We start from the raw sequence: 17338 nt of genomic DNA, 5'->3' as shown, positions 1-17338 counted from the left end.
TTTCCATGAAATACTGTAAAGGAAAATATTTTGCATATCAGTCCAGTTCCCAGGAGTCAGCATTTCCAAATTTATAGCATTTTTAGAAACTAGTACACGTGACACATCAGACACCAGGTTTTCCTCTATAACCTCAGTGGATATTGTGATGACTTACTATATATCAAATAGCATTTTTTTAAGTCTCAGACTATGTTTTGAGTAAAATCTTTTTCCTAATTAGAAAACAGTCCAATATGCACCTACCATGTGCCAGGGATAGTGTCAGGGGCTAGAGACTGAAAAATAAAAAAGACCCACTCTGTGTTGTTGAAGAGTTTACAGTTTAGAAGATGAGACCAACACATACACTGATGGTTTCAGTATAAATGACAGGTAAGATTTTTTTTTTTTTCTGGGTAATAAGGAATGCCACGGAATAGGTCCACAGGCCGACCTGGGAGCTCAGGGGAGGCGGCCTGATCATAATATTAACTAAAACCACCAACGTCTATTGAGTATTTACTATGCACCTGGCCCTCACTATGCACTTTACAAATACTAAATTCTTAATCCTTAAAAACTCCCTGGGGTAGGTGAAACTCCATTTTACAAATGAAGAAACTGAGGCTTGGAGACTTTAAGAATGGGTAGGAATAAGACAAATAATGACTGGAGCATTTTTACACACTGCACTTCATCTCACTTTGATAGGGTGACTCCATTTTATTTTATTTTATTTTTTTTAAGATTTTATTTATTTATTTGACAGAGATAGAGACAGCCAGCGAGAGAGGGAACACAAGCAGGGGGACTGGGAGAGGAAGAAGCAGGCTCCCAGCGGAAGAGCCTGACGTGGGGCTCGATCCCAGAACGTCGGGATCACGCCCTGAGCCGAAGGCAGACGCTTAACGACTGAGCCACCCAGGTGCCCCGGTGACTCCATTTTAAACTATGTAGTTGTCTGAATTGTTTAAAAGGCAGAGAATGCTGAGCTGAACACTAATGGTCAAGAATTTAGGGGTTATCTTAATTACTCAGCAGGTCATAATTCCACCTCTAATCGTTCATTAAAAAAACAAATGCAAAGAACAAAAGCAACCCAGAATTTGAAGATGGGACATACAACTATTTTAACAAGGGTAGTTTTGGAATCTGTTTTATATGAGCGTATTTTGTTGTATTTCAGAGCCTTTTGAATGGACTGATGTGTTCTAAGCCTGAAGACCCAGTAGAGTACTTGGAAAGTTGTTTACAGAAGGTCAAGGAATTAGGTGGCTGTGACAAGGTGAAGTGGGATACATTTGTCAGCCAGGAAAAGAAGACCTTACCTCCGCTCAATGGAGGACAGTCACGGAGATCCTTTCTAAGAAATGGTAATGTATATGTAGAATAATGGTTTATAGTTACCAGCAGTTCTCCTTAAAACACATCATACACACTGTAGGCAGTTACTTATTTTACTAAGTTTCCAAAAGCCTGGAAAGATTTTTGGCCCTGGAGCATGATTAATCTCGCTGCTCCGAATTCTAATCACCTTTGTGATAAGACAAACAAAAGTAACTGCCACTGTCCAACACCTCCCTAAAGGCTTAATGCAATTTTGTATTTTTGACTTCATTATTTTGCAAAATGAATTCCATTAGCAAACTATGAATTTTTCTTAAAATTGCAAATAAGAGTTTCCCAAATAAATGGATAGACAAAATAGCTATTATGTAACAATTCAACATTTCTTAATTAGCTGGGAAGAGCTTGGCATAATATGTTTCCTAACTCAGAGTTCATATTAATGCATTTGCATAAATGCATATTAAGTTTATACTAGTTAATCCAACAAGTATTTATTAAGCAGCTACTGAATGCAGCATATTAGATTAGGCATTTTTGGATGCTATAAAAGAAGTAAAATACATGAACTTGTCTAGCAATTTTAAGACTAGTTTGGAACTAAGAACAGTTCAGTAGAGGAGATTCATGGTGTATTCTAATAGCTTTCTGAACACGCTTATCATGCTTATCAAAATGCTCGTGCTTGTCAAAATTAGTGGTTCAACATCAGCCAACCACCTTTTAGGCTGTGGTTGAAATTGAGAAGTATAGTAGTATGTGCAGTATGGAATCATTTCCAGAGGAAACTAAGTTTTTTCTTTCCCAGTAGCCAAGATCATTATACTTTCACAATTTACACCACTTTCAAAAATTGTACCATGAGATGTTTTAGCTATATAGACAGAATTTGCAGTATTTATAATACAAGTATTTGTAATAAATACAAGAGGGAAATAAACTTCAGTCTATTTTATTTAGTCATGAGGCACTTAAATTTTATTTGAATGCAGTGTGGGGGGAAAAGTCATAGTGTGTTAATTTTTTAAGAAACACAAGCAGAAACAACATTTTCTCAGAAGCATCTCCAGAGAACAGAATCCTTCTTAATCCATGCAGGAATCATCACTAGTTGATTAAGAGGCCTGAATGCTCAAGTGACAGGTGCCTCTGAGGCACACCACTTAGTAAATTTCTGCTTTGGTGAACAAAATGACGTTTTTGTGGGCTTGAAGGGTTCATGTACCTTCCCAAGATGGCTAACTTACTTCTCTGTGTGTTGTTACACTGTTAGAATCTGGCTCATGTTAAATACATGCACCATGCCCTTGTTTAATCAAGTGAGAGAAGTATGGGGAATCATTTCTAAACCTTAAAGCACTAACAAACTTTAGGTATTACTGGATTTAGTCTAAAATATTCTTATACTTTTAAATTTAAATCTAAGAGAATATGACATCCCCTTAGTCCAAAAGCTGCTCTCAGACTAGGTATGAAAAGTGACTGTTTTGCGACAAAATAAAATCCGAATGCTTCTATTTCATACTGCTACTTGGCTTGATTATACATAGAAGCCAGGCAAGCCAAGTGTATAATAGGGAACAGTGGGGACTGTGGTCAAATAAGTGAGAACAGTCGTTGTCTAAAGGCAGTCATGTACAGATTTCGGAAAAATGTTGAGCTGAACAAAACACATCTATCAGGCTATATTGGGCCCACAAATGACCAGTTTGGAACTCCTCATTTAGCAGGATAAGCTAAAATAGGAATAGAAAATGTAGGTTTAACTTTCATTAGAATTAAAATTGTTAATTTTAGAATCTCCATACCTACTAATACTTTACTGGAATTCCTTCTCAGTGATCTTTTAATTAATCATCAAATAGAACCTTTCAATGTACTATGATGACAAGAATGCCTTATTACATTCCTATATCTAGGACACATGCTGAAAGACAGAAAACGGTTTCTAAATGGACTTTTCCATAATAATAACATTTTATTTTATGAAATGCTTTGCATACTTGTGCTTTGTAAATTTTAGCTATAATTTATGGAATAGATTATTAAATTAAAGGAAACTGATAACTTCCCAGTAACTTAAAGCATCATGATTATTTCTAGAAATAAAAAGTGATTCGTGCATATTTTGCTGAAATACTGATATAGCTATGCTAATATATAATTATCATGAAAAAATAATCTGTGAATTAAAACATTTGAATCATGTAGGCGGATTACTTTCATACATAAAGCTATGATAAAAAGCAAGGATAAATTATTGACTAAAAGGATGTTACTATCAATGTAAGATAAGCATCATTTTTTTTCTGCCATATGTACACAACTGAATAAATAATTTGTTGTGAATAAAAGTTCTGATCCCATAGCTCCAAATATCTGTAGAGCTTCTGTTCTGGAATATCTCATTGTCATCTTATACTCAACATGTTTGGAAGCAAGCATAACATATTTGCTTCAAAACCAGCACTCTTTCCTTTTCTTATTTCGATGAAGTCAGAAGTCAGTCAGTGAGTCAGTTGAGCATTAAAATAACCACTCATTGAGCACTACTATTGTCAGACATTCTTTTAGGACTGAGGATGTAGCCACTGAGAAAGAACAAATACGGTACCTGCCCTCATGGAGTGACTTACAGGGTATTACGCTAAGTGAAATTAGTCAGTTAGAGAAAGACAAATACTATATGATTTCACTCACGTGTGGAATTTTTTGTCTGTCTTTTGTTTTCTTTTTCACTCGTGTGGAATTTAAAACAAAACAAACAAACAAAACAAAAGAAACAGAATCCTAAAACAGAGAATAAACTGATGGTTGCCAGAGGGAAAGTGGGTGGATAGATGGGTGAAATAAAGGGGATTAAGAGTACACTTATCTTGATGAGCACTGAGAAATGTACGGAATTATTGAGTCATTATGTTGTACACCTGAAACTAATACCACACTATGTTAATTATACTTCAATTTAAAAAATAAAAAATAAAATATTGAAATAAATTAGAAAGAAATGCTTCACAAATAACTATAGGAGTGTAGATAGTGAACACCCTATACAGGTATGATATATATGTATCATATATATATAGTATATACATATAAAAATTATGTGTATATATGTATATATAGGCATCATATGTATATAAATCATATACATATATGCTATACATAAAAATTATTTAGAATATAGTGCTGAGGTTATTTAAAAAATTTTTATAAGAGATGTTAATCAGGAATAATTGTTGTAATAAAAATAATGAAGTTGTGATCATTTTGACTATGGAATAAAAAATGTTGATGGTGAAAAAAAATATATATATAATTAGAAGCACAGCGGGTGCTATAGGAAATACCATATGCTATAGGATCAACCATATTAACAGGGGAATGGATCCAACCTAGGCTGGGGTTCAGGGTAGGCTTCCTGGAAGAAGTGATATGCTAATGCTTGGAGACAGAAGGCTGGGTGGGTGTTAGCTAGAGAAGGATGGAGGAGTTTGAGTAGATACCAGGGAGTAGAGAACAGGGGTTCCTGACATAGAGGAAGAGCGTATGATACAGACAGGAGTGAAAGAAGCCCACTATTTCTGGAAGCAGAAGAGAGACGGCAGAAAGATGCTATATGAAAAGCAACGTGTTCCTTATTCACTTAGACTTGAAACCTAGTCATTGTTTTTGTAATATCACCTCCTTTCATGTCACAGATCTCAATCCTAACCATGTTTTTCATATCTAACCACTTGTGTCCATTTCCCATACTACCCTCTAAGTGAAGCCCTCATTTCTCGCCTGTGAATTACTGTACCTGACTCCTAGCTGCTATTCTTTCTGCTCCTCATCTCCCTTCTAACCACTACCAGATTAATCTTCCTAAAAAACATATTTCATATTTAATTATGTCACTGCTCTACCCCTCCCCCCAAAAAAACCTATCCGCTGGTTTTCTACCATTAAAGCTAAACCCTTTACCGTGGTTGTCAAGGCCCTTCACCCTGTGGCCACACTCTGCCTACGCATCTTCTGGCTTTTCTCTATGGGAAGCCATCTATTCCCTTTGTTAACAATTCAACAAATATTTATCAGACACTGACTATGTGCCAAGCACAGCTCTAGATCCCAGGGATACAGTCCCAGATAAGTAAGGTCCCTGCTTCATGGAACTGAACATTCTAATGGGAGAAGACAAACAATAAATGGAGACCTTTCAGATAGTGAAATAGTAGATGCTATGTAGAGCATTATTAGAGTGATGTCCTTGAAATTAGGTGGCTACTTGAGATTTAAAAGTCAGTAAAGTTCTCTTATAGGAGCTGTCATTTGAGCGAAGGTGTGAATGGCAAGCAGCAGACAGCCATGGGATTGCATTGGGAAGAGCACTTCAGGCAGTGGATTGTGGGGACAATTTGGAAGCAGGCAGACCAGTAAGGAGTCTATTATAGTAGTCCAGGTAAATGATGGTGGCTTGGGCAAGAGTTGTGGTAGTGGAGATGAAGAAAAGAATATGCATTTGGGATATGTTTTGGAGATAAAATCTATGGCAATAGATGTGAAGAGTGAAGGAAGAAAGTAATTGAGGATAATGCCTAGAGTTTTGTTCTGTGTTGGGTGAAACAATTTAATTTCAAGGCAAAATAGGATACTGCTGTCAGTGTCTTTCCTATCATAAACCCTTCCCAGAATTTTCTAAAGAATATCCACTATCATTGCAGACTACTCTACTCCTTTCATGGAACTAGAGTGAGTCCAGCAGAATAGTAGTCAGTGACCTCATTTATTGTATCAACAGAGCATGAAAAGTTCTACCTTATCAACACCCCAGAAAGAGATATGAACATGATGACATACTAAAATCCAGTTGTCCCCATAGTTAAATCCCTCATGGAAAGCCAATTGGCTCCTGTTTCTTTTATGCAGGTGCCTTTTGGGTAGTTAGGGCTTCTCTGTGCGCCCCAGAATACTGACACACAGGGTGAGGAAGGAAGGAGCCATGAACTATAGGAACCATGGCTGAGCCTTGAACAACACGGGAGTTAGCAGCTGCATAATGTTGTGAAAGTTGTGAGGTTGTATACTATACAACTGTGAGGAGCACCATTTGCAGAGATCAGGATATATACAAACTACCAAGCAAGATTAGGCTGTACTTAAGAAGGTTCCTCCAAACAGGGGTTGGCAAACTGTAACCCATGACCTGAGTCTGACTCCTTACCTGTTTTTATAAATAAAGTTTTATTGTAACATAAACTCATCCATTTGCTTATATATTGTCTATGACCACTTTCTTGCTACCATGGCCAAATTCATCTAGTTCAGTATGAGACTGTTCAAAGTTCAAAATATCGAATGTCTGGCCCTTTAAGAAAAAGTTTGCAGACCACTCACAAGATGGGGTCTTCTTCCTGTAGAAAAAAATCAAACTCATTTAGTTTGAAAATTTTTCTCTACTAATTGGCTAAGTACAAAAAATGTTTTATTATGCTTTTTTTCCCGTTTCAAAGTTATCTTATTCTTTTGCAGTAATGCCTGAAAATTCAAACTTTCCATATCGGCGGTATGATCGGCTCCCTCCAATCCATCAATTCTCCATAGAAAGTGATACGGACCTCTCTGAGACTGCAGAGTTAATTGAGGAGTATGAGGTTTTTGATCCTACTAGACCTCGACCAAAAATCATTCTTGTCATAGGTATGAGGACAGAAAGCAAAATTCTTATACTATTGCTGTCTTTGCTTATATATTTACATTTCAAGAAATTATGTTAATTATGTGTACTTGCAAATACTAAGTTGGGTAATGACAAACAATAGAAACAAAAGCACAAGAGACAACAGATAGAAATACTTTTAGCATAATTTTCAAGAAAACAATTATTATAATTACATAATCTAATGCCAATTTTACTTTTATAGAATCTCATTACCATGTCCTAGAAATTCTCTATAATGTATTGAAAGTATTCTTCTCAAAATTTATCATCCTATGGTTTTATCTTTTTAATTTTTTTTTTTAAAGATTTTATTTATTTATTTGACAGAGATAGAGACAGCCAGCGAGAGAGGGAACACAAGCAGGGGGAGTGGGAGAGGAAGAAGCAGGCTCATAGCGGAGGAGCCTGATGTGGGGCTCGATCCCATAACGCCGGGATCACGCCCTGAGCCGAAGGCAGACGCTTAACCGCTGTGCCACCCAGGCGCCCCTATCTTTTTAATTTTTAACATAGATAACTGAATCCATTAGAAGTTTTCTAAACATATGTTTTTTTCTTTTTAACTCAACAAATCAAATTTTTATTCACTATTAACTTCAGAGGGTAATAATAATAATATGTTGGTAAAGACTCATATAAATGAATCTTCCATATGGCAAATTGGCACCTAAAAGAAAATCTAAGTTTTGATGTTTCAGACAATCAAATGTAATAGAATAGTATTTTACATAGCACATAACATCTGAGTATTAATCAAAATAATAAAAACAGTTACTTTTTGACGTTGTTTACTATGAATGAGTATGAAAACACCAGTCTGATGTCATTTCGCAAGGAATGGATATGGAAATTGTTGAAAGTCTTTTGCAAAATGCATTTTTGACCATTCTCGCAAATTCTAACTTCCTCAAAATCTGTAAAAATCATGAGGAGACCTGTGAACATGCAATATGTCATCATTGTCTCACGTTCCAGTTTGACTCAGCTTTCACAGAGATGACCAAAAGCGAAAATCGAGTGTGAAATGTTCAAAGCTCTTCTTGTCAGTAATGTTAACAGAGAGCAAAATGAATACAGCCCCCATGCAAAGAATTACTGTTTGCAGAAGTTATAATGATGATGGCAACTAGAAAAAAAAGCATGCAAATAAACACACCAAGCTATAACAAGAATTTAAGTTCACCAGACCAGAAGGAGTGACATTGGTCCATCTGTCAGTGTAATGAAAATGAAATTGCAAATATATTTAGTCCTGAATTGTTTAAAATAATATTGTAGAAAGTATAGAAACTGGCTTTCTAAAAGTCATTATTCTTATGACATATGGTAGCCACTATTATGCCATAAATCTTTTTCTGTTCTTGAAATGGAATGTTGTATGTGTGTGTGCTTAAAAGTTTGAGGTCCTTACCTAGAAGATAAGGAGATGCTTTATTAAAACATAGAGCTACAGGTGAAGAATAATTGGAAGTTATTTTGCTCTTTTATGATGAAATATTCTTTCAATTTTGTTGTTCTTGTTGCTCTTACTTAAATTTTGGTGATTATTAATAGGATAAACAAATGGAGGCTTGATTGTCCATGAAAAAGGTGTAATACCAAAATGCTCTTCTGTAAAACAACTATATAAATTTTTGTGCACTGTGAATTTTATATGAAAAGACTAAAATATTTCAATACACTAAGATCTTTGGAGAAGATATAAATGCTTCAAATCTCCTCCACTCAAAAGAAATCTACAGTTCTTTTTTACTCAGTAAAATCAACTGGCTTCCGAAGAGTGTGATTCTGGCTTTAGACTTACACACTATAAAGTTTTATGTATGCCAGGAATGATGCAGAACCAATGAGTGTAAATAAATTTTAGATTTTAGAGGATTGAGATCTGAGAAGAAAGGAAAAACTGAACCTTAAGTTATCCAAGAAAATTGGGGCAATTTTATGACTTTTGAGGAATTATACTGTACCTGAACCTTACAAATTTGTGTTGGTACAAGCCTTAAAAAAGAGTGGAAGAGGTACAAATACCCACATGGTATTACATTCAAATAAACAAAATTTCCTTTCTGGTGATGCAGAATTTTTTTAAAAGCTAGCCTTCTCGGCACAGTCATGAAATCTAAAGAGTTAGAGTTATAAAATCTAAGAGTTAGATGGATCCTAATATTTATAAGTATTAGAGATAAATAAATAGAATAAAATTAAGCTCACTCTGGTTTCACAGAGAAAAATGTGAACTTAATTTGTTGATCAAACCCATCTAATAAATTAATGCTATTCTCTTCCATTATGCTAATCATATGTTTGTGTCGTCTGCTATTTGCTTCCATTAGTTGACAAAAACCTTTTTTCTTGAAGGTGCCTTAACTTTTTTAGCATGCTTCATTTTTTTTCAATTCAGTGGGATTTATAATCTCTATGTTTGATGGTTTGTGAGATTAAGTGTGGAAATACAGTTTATGAAAGATAACTTTCATTCTTCAGGGATCAGTTAGCTTAAATTTGATGGATTTATTCATGTAATTTTTTATTTCAAGCCAATCCATGAACTGCACCACAGGTTAATAGGCCAGAAACAGCTATTTAGAACAAAAACTTACTTCCTATTTGCAAAGTAATGAATTTGATCTAGTAGTAGTTCATAGTGTTAAATCGAATAGGATAGAATTTAGAGTTTCTTAGAAAGAGAATGGTTAAAGGTGCAAACAAACTCCTACCCTGCCTTTAATAAAGCAGTAAAAAAGGTGAGAGCCACATGTTATTAGGTGTGTTACTTGGTATTGAGGTTCAGAAATGATTCGCATTGATCTTAGAATTCTGTGCTTTTTGTTTGGTTTTGAAAGATTTCTTTATTTATTTGAGAGAGACAGACAGAGCAAGCAGAGGAAGAGGGAGATTAGCACACTCCCCGCTGAGCACGGAGCCTGAGAACAGACTCCATCCCAGGACCCTGATATCATGACCTGAGCCAAAATCTAGAGTCTGACACTTACCCAACTGAGCCACACAGGCACCCTTGCACTCTAAAATTTTTAAAAAGGAAATAAGCCCTGGCCAACTAAGTCTACTCATTCAGAACTCTCCTTAGAAAAAAAACAAATAAGGGGAGCCTGGGTGGCTTGGGACGCCTGGGTGGCTCAGTTGTTAAGCGTCTGCCTTCAGCTCAGGCCGTGATCCTGGAGTCCTGGGATCGAGCCCCACATCGGGCTCCTCCGCTGGAAGCCTGCTTCTTCCTCTCCCACTCCCCCTGCTTGTGTTCCCTCTCTTGCTGGCTGTCTCTCTCTCTGTCAAATAAATAAATAAAATCTTAAAAAAAAAAAAGTAAAAGAACAAAACACCAGTCTTTCTTTTTTACTTATACCATTTGCAAAAAATAATTACTAAATAATTTTGTATAAAATGACTTCTACTCCCCCCCAAAACTTGATACATTGAATTAGTAGGGAGAACATCAATTCACTTTTCTATTGAATTTTTATTTTCAATATTGCTTAATAAATTATAGTTATTTTCAGTGACTATTACCAAAACATTTCATTACTTATTAGACATTGACCTTTAAAAATATTTTGTCTGCTGTCAATAATTTATGCTTAAATACTTGAAAATATTTCATTTTGATAATTACTAAGAAGTAACAAATCGGGGCACCTGGGTGGCTCAGTTGGTTAAGCCTCCGACTTCAGCTCTGGTCATGATCTCAGTGTTCTGGGATCCAGCCCCCAGTCATTGGGCAACATGCTCCACGGGGAGTCTGCTTCTTGCTCTCTTTCTCCTTCTGTCTCTCCCCCACCCCCTCCTCTTGCTCTCTCTCTCTCATATGAATAGTGCCTTTAAAGAAAAAAAAAAAGAAGTAACAAATCAAAATCAGACTGGGCTGATTGCTATGTGCTTTATTTAGAAATTTGTTCAGACTTTAGATTCCAATTAGTCTAGGTTGTTTAGAAATATAAATTAAAATAATCCAATATGATAGGAAATAAAATCTGAGGCATATATTTTAAAATTATTTTAGGACTTAAGCTTCTAAAAAGTAAATGGTAATTACTAACGATTAATATTGAGTAAGGTTGCAAAATGTTGTTTACTTCACACTAATGTATCACAAAATTGAAATTATCATGAGCTGTATGAAATTGTTCTGCTTTAAGAACCTAGTCCATTCACTCTGTATTCATTGCATTAAACTCCTTTGGAATTTAAAGGAGATGAGGCAAGGAGACCCATGAATGGAGTTTAAAAAAAAAAAAGATTTAAATAAACTGTGTCAATATTGATGTCCCTTTGGGTTTAAAAATAATTGTTACATTTCACCAAATTGCACATTAGCTCTTTGTTGGCATGGAACACATTTCTGTTATTTTGATCATTGTCTCTTGTGTCCCATAGATTTTTCTTTGATTACAGAGGAAAAAACAATTAGGTTTTATAAAGAAGAACACGAAAGTTTCTTTCAACTGTGTTGCCCAATTTTCTAAATTAGTTATCTACTAAAATAGGTAAAGGAAAAAATGTCTCTTCCATGTAATAAAGTTGATCATAATTCTGTCTTTCCTTGGCTAAGTCTACCCTTGCTCTGCACTCAGAGTTAGCACTGAGAATGGTGCCGGCGTGGAGCTGCCCACCCTGCTGATGGTCATCCAGGCTCTGCCTCTCAGGGTAGAGGTGGTAGCAGTATAAAAAGGAATTTCTTCTTGTATCAGAAGGTCTCAGTTTTGCCTGTTTTAAATAATAGGTGGTCCAGGAAGTGGAAAGGGTACCCAAAGTTTGAAAATCGCAGAACGTTATGGATTCCAGTACATTTCGGTGGGAGAATTATTAAGAAAGAAGATCCACAGTGCCAGCAGCAATAGGAAATGGAGTCTTATTGCCAAAATAATTACAACCGGAGAATTGGCCCCACAGGTACTGCTGCGTAATTTGCTTCTATTCTGCAAAGATTTTTATACCAGTGGTGAGTGTAAGCTTAACTCTGGTTTTTCATCTTTTTTTTTTAATTTATAAAAGGAAACAACGATTACAGAGATAAAACAGAAATTGATGCAAATACCTGATGAAGAGGGCATCGTTATCGATGGCTTTCCAAGAGATGTGGCCCAGGCTCTATCTTTTGAGGACCAAGTAAGAATGTCTCTATATTTTAAATGACCTATTTTCGCTTACAATTTTGAGATTTAAAAAGAAAAAAAAAGATTTCTTGGAAGACTTGCTGTTATTCTGAAAGAATTGTGGTCTGAAAACAGGAAAGTACATCAGTATGGGTTGGCAGAAGGTCATTTCCTTGGCATGCACGCCTAAAAATTGGAGACTGTTTCTGCAAAAAGAGAAAAAATAAAACCTAATAATAGAATTCATTATTTTCATTTAAAAAATGCTAATCTGTCTAAATTTTATTTCAAGATACTTTACCTAAGATTATATTTTATTCCATCCACTGCCCTCCTCTCCTAAGAAAAAGAAACACTGTTGAGCTGGTTATAGACCCTTCGAGGCCCTTTTCTGTACTTAAACACACTCACAGACATGCATGTACATGTGTGCAAGCTCACATACGAATGCATTTTTAAGTTTCATGGCTATTTCCAAATGGTCTTCCAAAAAAGACTTTTCCAAGATATAGTCCCATCAATATTGAATGAAGTATATTTCTCCAGATCCTTTCCAACTGGATAGAATTTATATTTAAGATTTTTGCCAACCTGATAAGTAAGAAACAGTATTTCATCTTTTAAATGTACATTTCTTGAGTTACTACCAGGGTTAAGTATGCTTTCTTTTAAATGTACATTTCTTGAGTTACTACCAGGGTTAAGTATGCTTTCAGATGCTTTATTAAGTATGCTTTCAGATGCTTTATTGACGATTTGTATTTCTTATGTGAATTACCTGCTTTCCTTTGCCTATTTTTCTATGGGCTTTATCTTTTTTCTAATTTAAGTAAGCTTTTAACATATTACAGATATGATATCAGAGAGAACAAAGTCAAATAAGATGTAAATTTATGTGTCATATGAAAGAAGTCTGGGGTTAGGCAGTTCAAGGCCCAGGAGTCGGCTTCATAGAGCCTCTGAATACTCAGGTTAACTGTCTGGGGACATCTGTTGTGCTGGAGTGTCTTTCTCTTCTCCTCAGGTTTCCCTCTCCCACAGTAGTCCAGAACCTCCTGTGCTTTCTCAGTTTAAGGACTTGGGTCTAATTGCTCTGGCCTTGACGAGAGAAAAACTAGAAAAATCAATTTTTTGTTGTTGCTGTTGCATCTCCTGATGTTGCTGTTGAAAATGGGCACTATGGCAGCCGTTCCATGTGATTCTTGGCTATTGGTGAAGGCCCGAGAGGCAAGGCAGTCATTCCCACCCAAACCCGGGCCACCCTGTGTATTGAATGACATGCACTAGGCGCGAGCACAAGCAGCATGTGATTTTTTTTTCTCTATTGTCTTTTGAACATACTGTGAGTCTCTTTCTTCTCCCCTGAATAATAACTCAGGTAGATCTCATAGCTTTCCTGGTCACTTTAAATATTAACAGTTAGGGGTGCCTGGATGGCTCAGTTGGTTAAACATCCAACTCTTGATTTGAGCTCAGGTCATCATCTCAGGGTCATGGGATGGAGCCCCGTGTCAGGTTCCACGCTCCACGGGGAATCTGCTTGAGATTCTTTCTCTTTCTCTCTCCCTCTCCCTCTGCCCTCTCCCATTTCCAAAATAAAAAATAAGTGAATCCTTAAAATAGTAACAGATAGTCTCACTCTCCAGTATTAAAAAGCCCAGTCCATAATTATATCTCAATAAAGCTGGGGAAAATTTTTTTCATTGAAAAAAAAGTCCAATATAAATTAAAAACTTCAGTTTTTCATCCAGTTTAGCATATGTCTTCTTGGGCCTGGTTCAGCCTCAGAAACCCAAAGTGATGTCTTAGACTCCTGGAATTGTTTCTCATGTGGCTTACAGTGGGGCAGGTAGTGGGGAGGGGGCAGGAAACATGTAGCTTTCTGGCAACTCTCTGGATACCTGACCAATCTCCATCTTCTCCTACAAAGCCTAGACACGGGGATGGGCCAGGTATCATAATACTGGTTGGGGACACCTGTTAGCAAGTTCTATAGAATGGTCTGGTATCTCTCTGTAATATATGCAATCACTTGCATTTACTATTCTCAGCCATTCTTGCGAGGCTGGAAAAGTTCAATTTAACAACTTTCTTAGGTTGGCGTTGCAATAGCCTAGGGTTTCTTGGCCACTGCAAGCAGAACAGTTGTGCTGAGGTTGATGCCATCACTGCCAAGTTGCCGGAGTTCAGAGGGTGCAGAGGCAAAGCTGAATGTTTATTTAAAGCAAAGTGTTAGGGTCAGGCCTGATTACTCCGTACCCTATGTAGTCTTCAGCTCTTGTGGTGTCTCTTTTTCTGGTACCATTTCTGACACCAAATGTATGAGGGTTTTCCCTACCAATTCTCCAATCCTCAACACAAGCAAGACATCTGATAATTGCATTCAACTCTGACACTAAATATCTGAATTAGTATGGACCCTACCGGTTAAGGGCTCAGTCCCACCAGACTGCCCCCGCTTCAGAGGTCAGTAACAAGTTCCAGGGGCCACCTGTATTTCTGTCCAATCACTTATAAATCCTGGGGTTCCCACAACACCCTCATCAGTTTCAGTAATTTGCTAGAGTGACTCATAGAACTCAAGAAAATGCTTTACTTACACTTAGGGAATTATGACAAAGGTACAACTCAGGAACAGCCAAATGGAGGACATGTGTATGGCACGGTGTGGGATTGGGGACGCAGAACTTCCATGCTCTCTCTGGGTGCACCACCCTCCCAGCACTTCAACATGTTCACCAACCTGAAAGCTCCCCAAACTTCATTGCTGAGTTTTTCTAACCCAATCTTTCTCCTTCTTCCTGGAGACTAAGGAGTCGGGCTGAAAGTTCCCACCTTCTAATCTCATGTTTGGTCTCTCTGCCAGCAAACTCTCATCCTGATACTATTTTGGGCCCCGCCTGAGTCACTTCATTAGCTTAGACTCAGGTATGGTCAGAAGGTGCTCATTATGAACAACAGGAGACACTCCTATCACTCAGGAAATGCTGAAGGTTTTAGAAGCTCTGTGCCAGGAATCAGGGAAAACGACTAAATATGTATTTTCATTATACCACAACTCCTCAACGTTTTTCTTTAACTAGCTTTTTTGTGTCCAGATTGACTGGACAGCTTTTCTCCTTGAGGTCATTTAGGGACCATGGTTCCTTCCACATTGTTGTTCTGCCGTCTCCTGGGATGCTCTCATCATCTGTAGGGACGAACCAGGGTTGCCACTACATATGATTTCCAGCTGGCACGTAAGGGGAAGAGAACGTAAACGTCTGAAGTCCTGGATCTGGAGAGGGGCAGCTATCATTTCTGCTCACATTGCGTTGTTCAGAATTTAGTCGTGTTGTAATTGTGAGGCAGGCTGGGAAGTATAATCCAGCTGGGTGGCCAGGTGCCTGCCTACAGTTCTGTAACTACGGAAGGATAGGAGAACTAACTAGCAGCTTCTACCATAGTTTGCCCTTCTGGCCATCCAGATATCGGCACACTCCCGTCTTCCCACCATAGAATGTACTCACTCCCTCCCCAAGGAAAACACACCAAGTCCCATCATCTAGATCCAAAGTCAGGAATCTCTACTCAATGTACCGTTCTCTCCAGTAAGTACACATGTGACTCTTCAGCCACCTACAAACGGAGCATCCCATTGTCTTTCCTCCCTGCCACCAATGGATAGTGGAGGAACAAGACCAGGAGAAGTGAAAGAAAGGCTCCTGTTCAGAAAAGGGAAGTCGGGAAATACATATGGTAGTCACTGAACCATAGCAAATAACAAATCCTTTCCCTAGCAGTAGAGCGATTTCAACTCCTAGTTCTCTATTGTCTTCTGAAGCCCTTAGCCTTCTGAAAAGTTCTTCGTGTCCATTATCCTGCATGGCCACATCAAAGTATTTGTTGGAGACTATGCCTTCTTTGGGAGCTGTTCTTAACTTGTAAAACAAAAACAAGCTTTTTCTGGCTAGGCTTATGGTTGCTTTGGTAAAACCATTTCCTCAAAAATTTGGTTAAGTATCTTCTCTTTTTGATACCAGTTAGTTCCATGTGCTGGTAACGACACCCAAAGTTCTTTTCTAGATATAGATATTAAGCTGCTTTGTTTCTTTGTTTTCTCATTTTGATGGTAGTTACTTTGAGACCATATAAAGCAACAGGCAGCATCCTTAATCTGGGTTTTGCCTCAAGGCTGGGTCCCTTTTTTGGAAAGCTGGAGAGAGTGTTAACAGGAATCTTTTAAGCAACGGTAGCCTAGTCTTCTGCTCTTTGGAGGTGTAGAAGCAGTTGATTTTTTCAACCTGATAAGTTTACTGAACACTTTCTTTTCTCTTTATCTGTTTGCAAATTGGTCAATTCTTTCTCAGGTTTTCTATTTCTTGTTTTTTTTTTTTTTTAAAGATTTTATTTATTTATTTGACAGAGATAGAGACAGCCAGCGAGAGAGGGAACACAAGCAGGGGGAGTGGGAGAGGAAGAAGCAGGCTCATAGCAGAAGAGCCCGATGTGGGGCTCGATCCCAGAACGCTGGGATCACGCCCTGAGCTGAAGGCAGATGCCCACCCGCTGTGCCACAACTATTTCTTGTTGTATGTTGCTAAATGCAATAGAGAACAGTCAACACATATGACCATTCTAGCTCTTTCTGGTCATTTCTTCTCTAGCTGTGGGCTCCATAGGAACATGGTCTACCTTCCAAATTATCACAGGTAATATTTGTACCAAATATTTTGCAATGGCATATCGAGTGTCATTAGTTTTCCAGCCTAAAATTTCTTGCTCTTATTACCCAAGTGAATCAATGCCACGTAATTTAGTGTTTGATATAATAGTGCCCCACCTATATGACTATTGTCTGTATTATTTAGAGTAAATCCAAGATGCTGTAATAAAAAGACACAATGGCACAGTGACATAGCACGGAAACTTATTTCTCTTGTATGTAATGGCTGCACTCTGAATGAGGGCAGAGAACCTGCAGCCCATAAAGTCATTCAGAGATGCATGTCATTGTTCCTCTAGGTCCTAGGGCAATGGTTCTCAAATTTTTTTGGTCACAAGACCCTTTGACACTTTTAAAAATTATTGAAGACCTCAAAAAGCTTTCATTACATGGGCTGTATCTACTGATATTTATCATATGAGAAATTAAAACAGAAATTTAAAAATATTTATTAAGTCATTTTATTAAGTCATTTTAAAATAACAATAAATC

At 37.3% G+C, this 17338-nt stretch overlaps 1 protein-coding gene across 1 annotated transcript in view; it reads left to right on the top strand.

Moving 5' to 3' along the window:
- Nucleotides 1-1178: 1178 nt before the first annotated feature.
- The window catches only part of AK5 (adenylate kinase 5), a 227446-nt gene continuing 211286 nt past the window's right edge, over nucleotides 1179-17338 (top strand). Inside the window, exons 1-4 of the mRNA XM_008690702.2 lie at nucleotides 1179-1355; nucleotides 6844-7011; nucleotides 11769-11938; nucleotides 12041-12154. Coding sequence (XP_008688924.1) covers nucleotides 1187-1355; nucleotides 6844-7011; nucleotides 11769-11938; nucleotides 12041-12154 — 621 coding nt within the window. The 5' untranslated portion in view covers nucleotides 1179-1186. The remainder of the gene's footprint in view (nucleotides 1356-6843; nucleotides 7012-11768; nucleotides 11939-12040; nucleotides 12155-17338) is intronic.

This window comes from Ursus maritimus, unplaced genomic scaffold (genome assembly GCF_017311325.1).
Source record: "Ursus maritimus isolate PB19 unplaced genomic scaffold, ASM1731132v1 scaffold_12, whole genome shotgun sequence".
In the NCBI taxonomy this organism is placed as follows: domain Eukaryota; kingdom Metazoa; phylum Chordata; class Mammalia; order Carnivora; family Ursidae; genus Ursus; species Ursus maritimus.
This window is presented reverse-complemented; position numbering and strand designations above follow the sequence as displayed.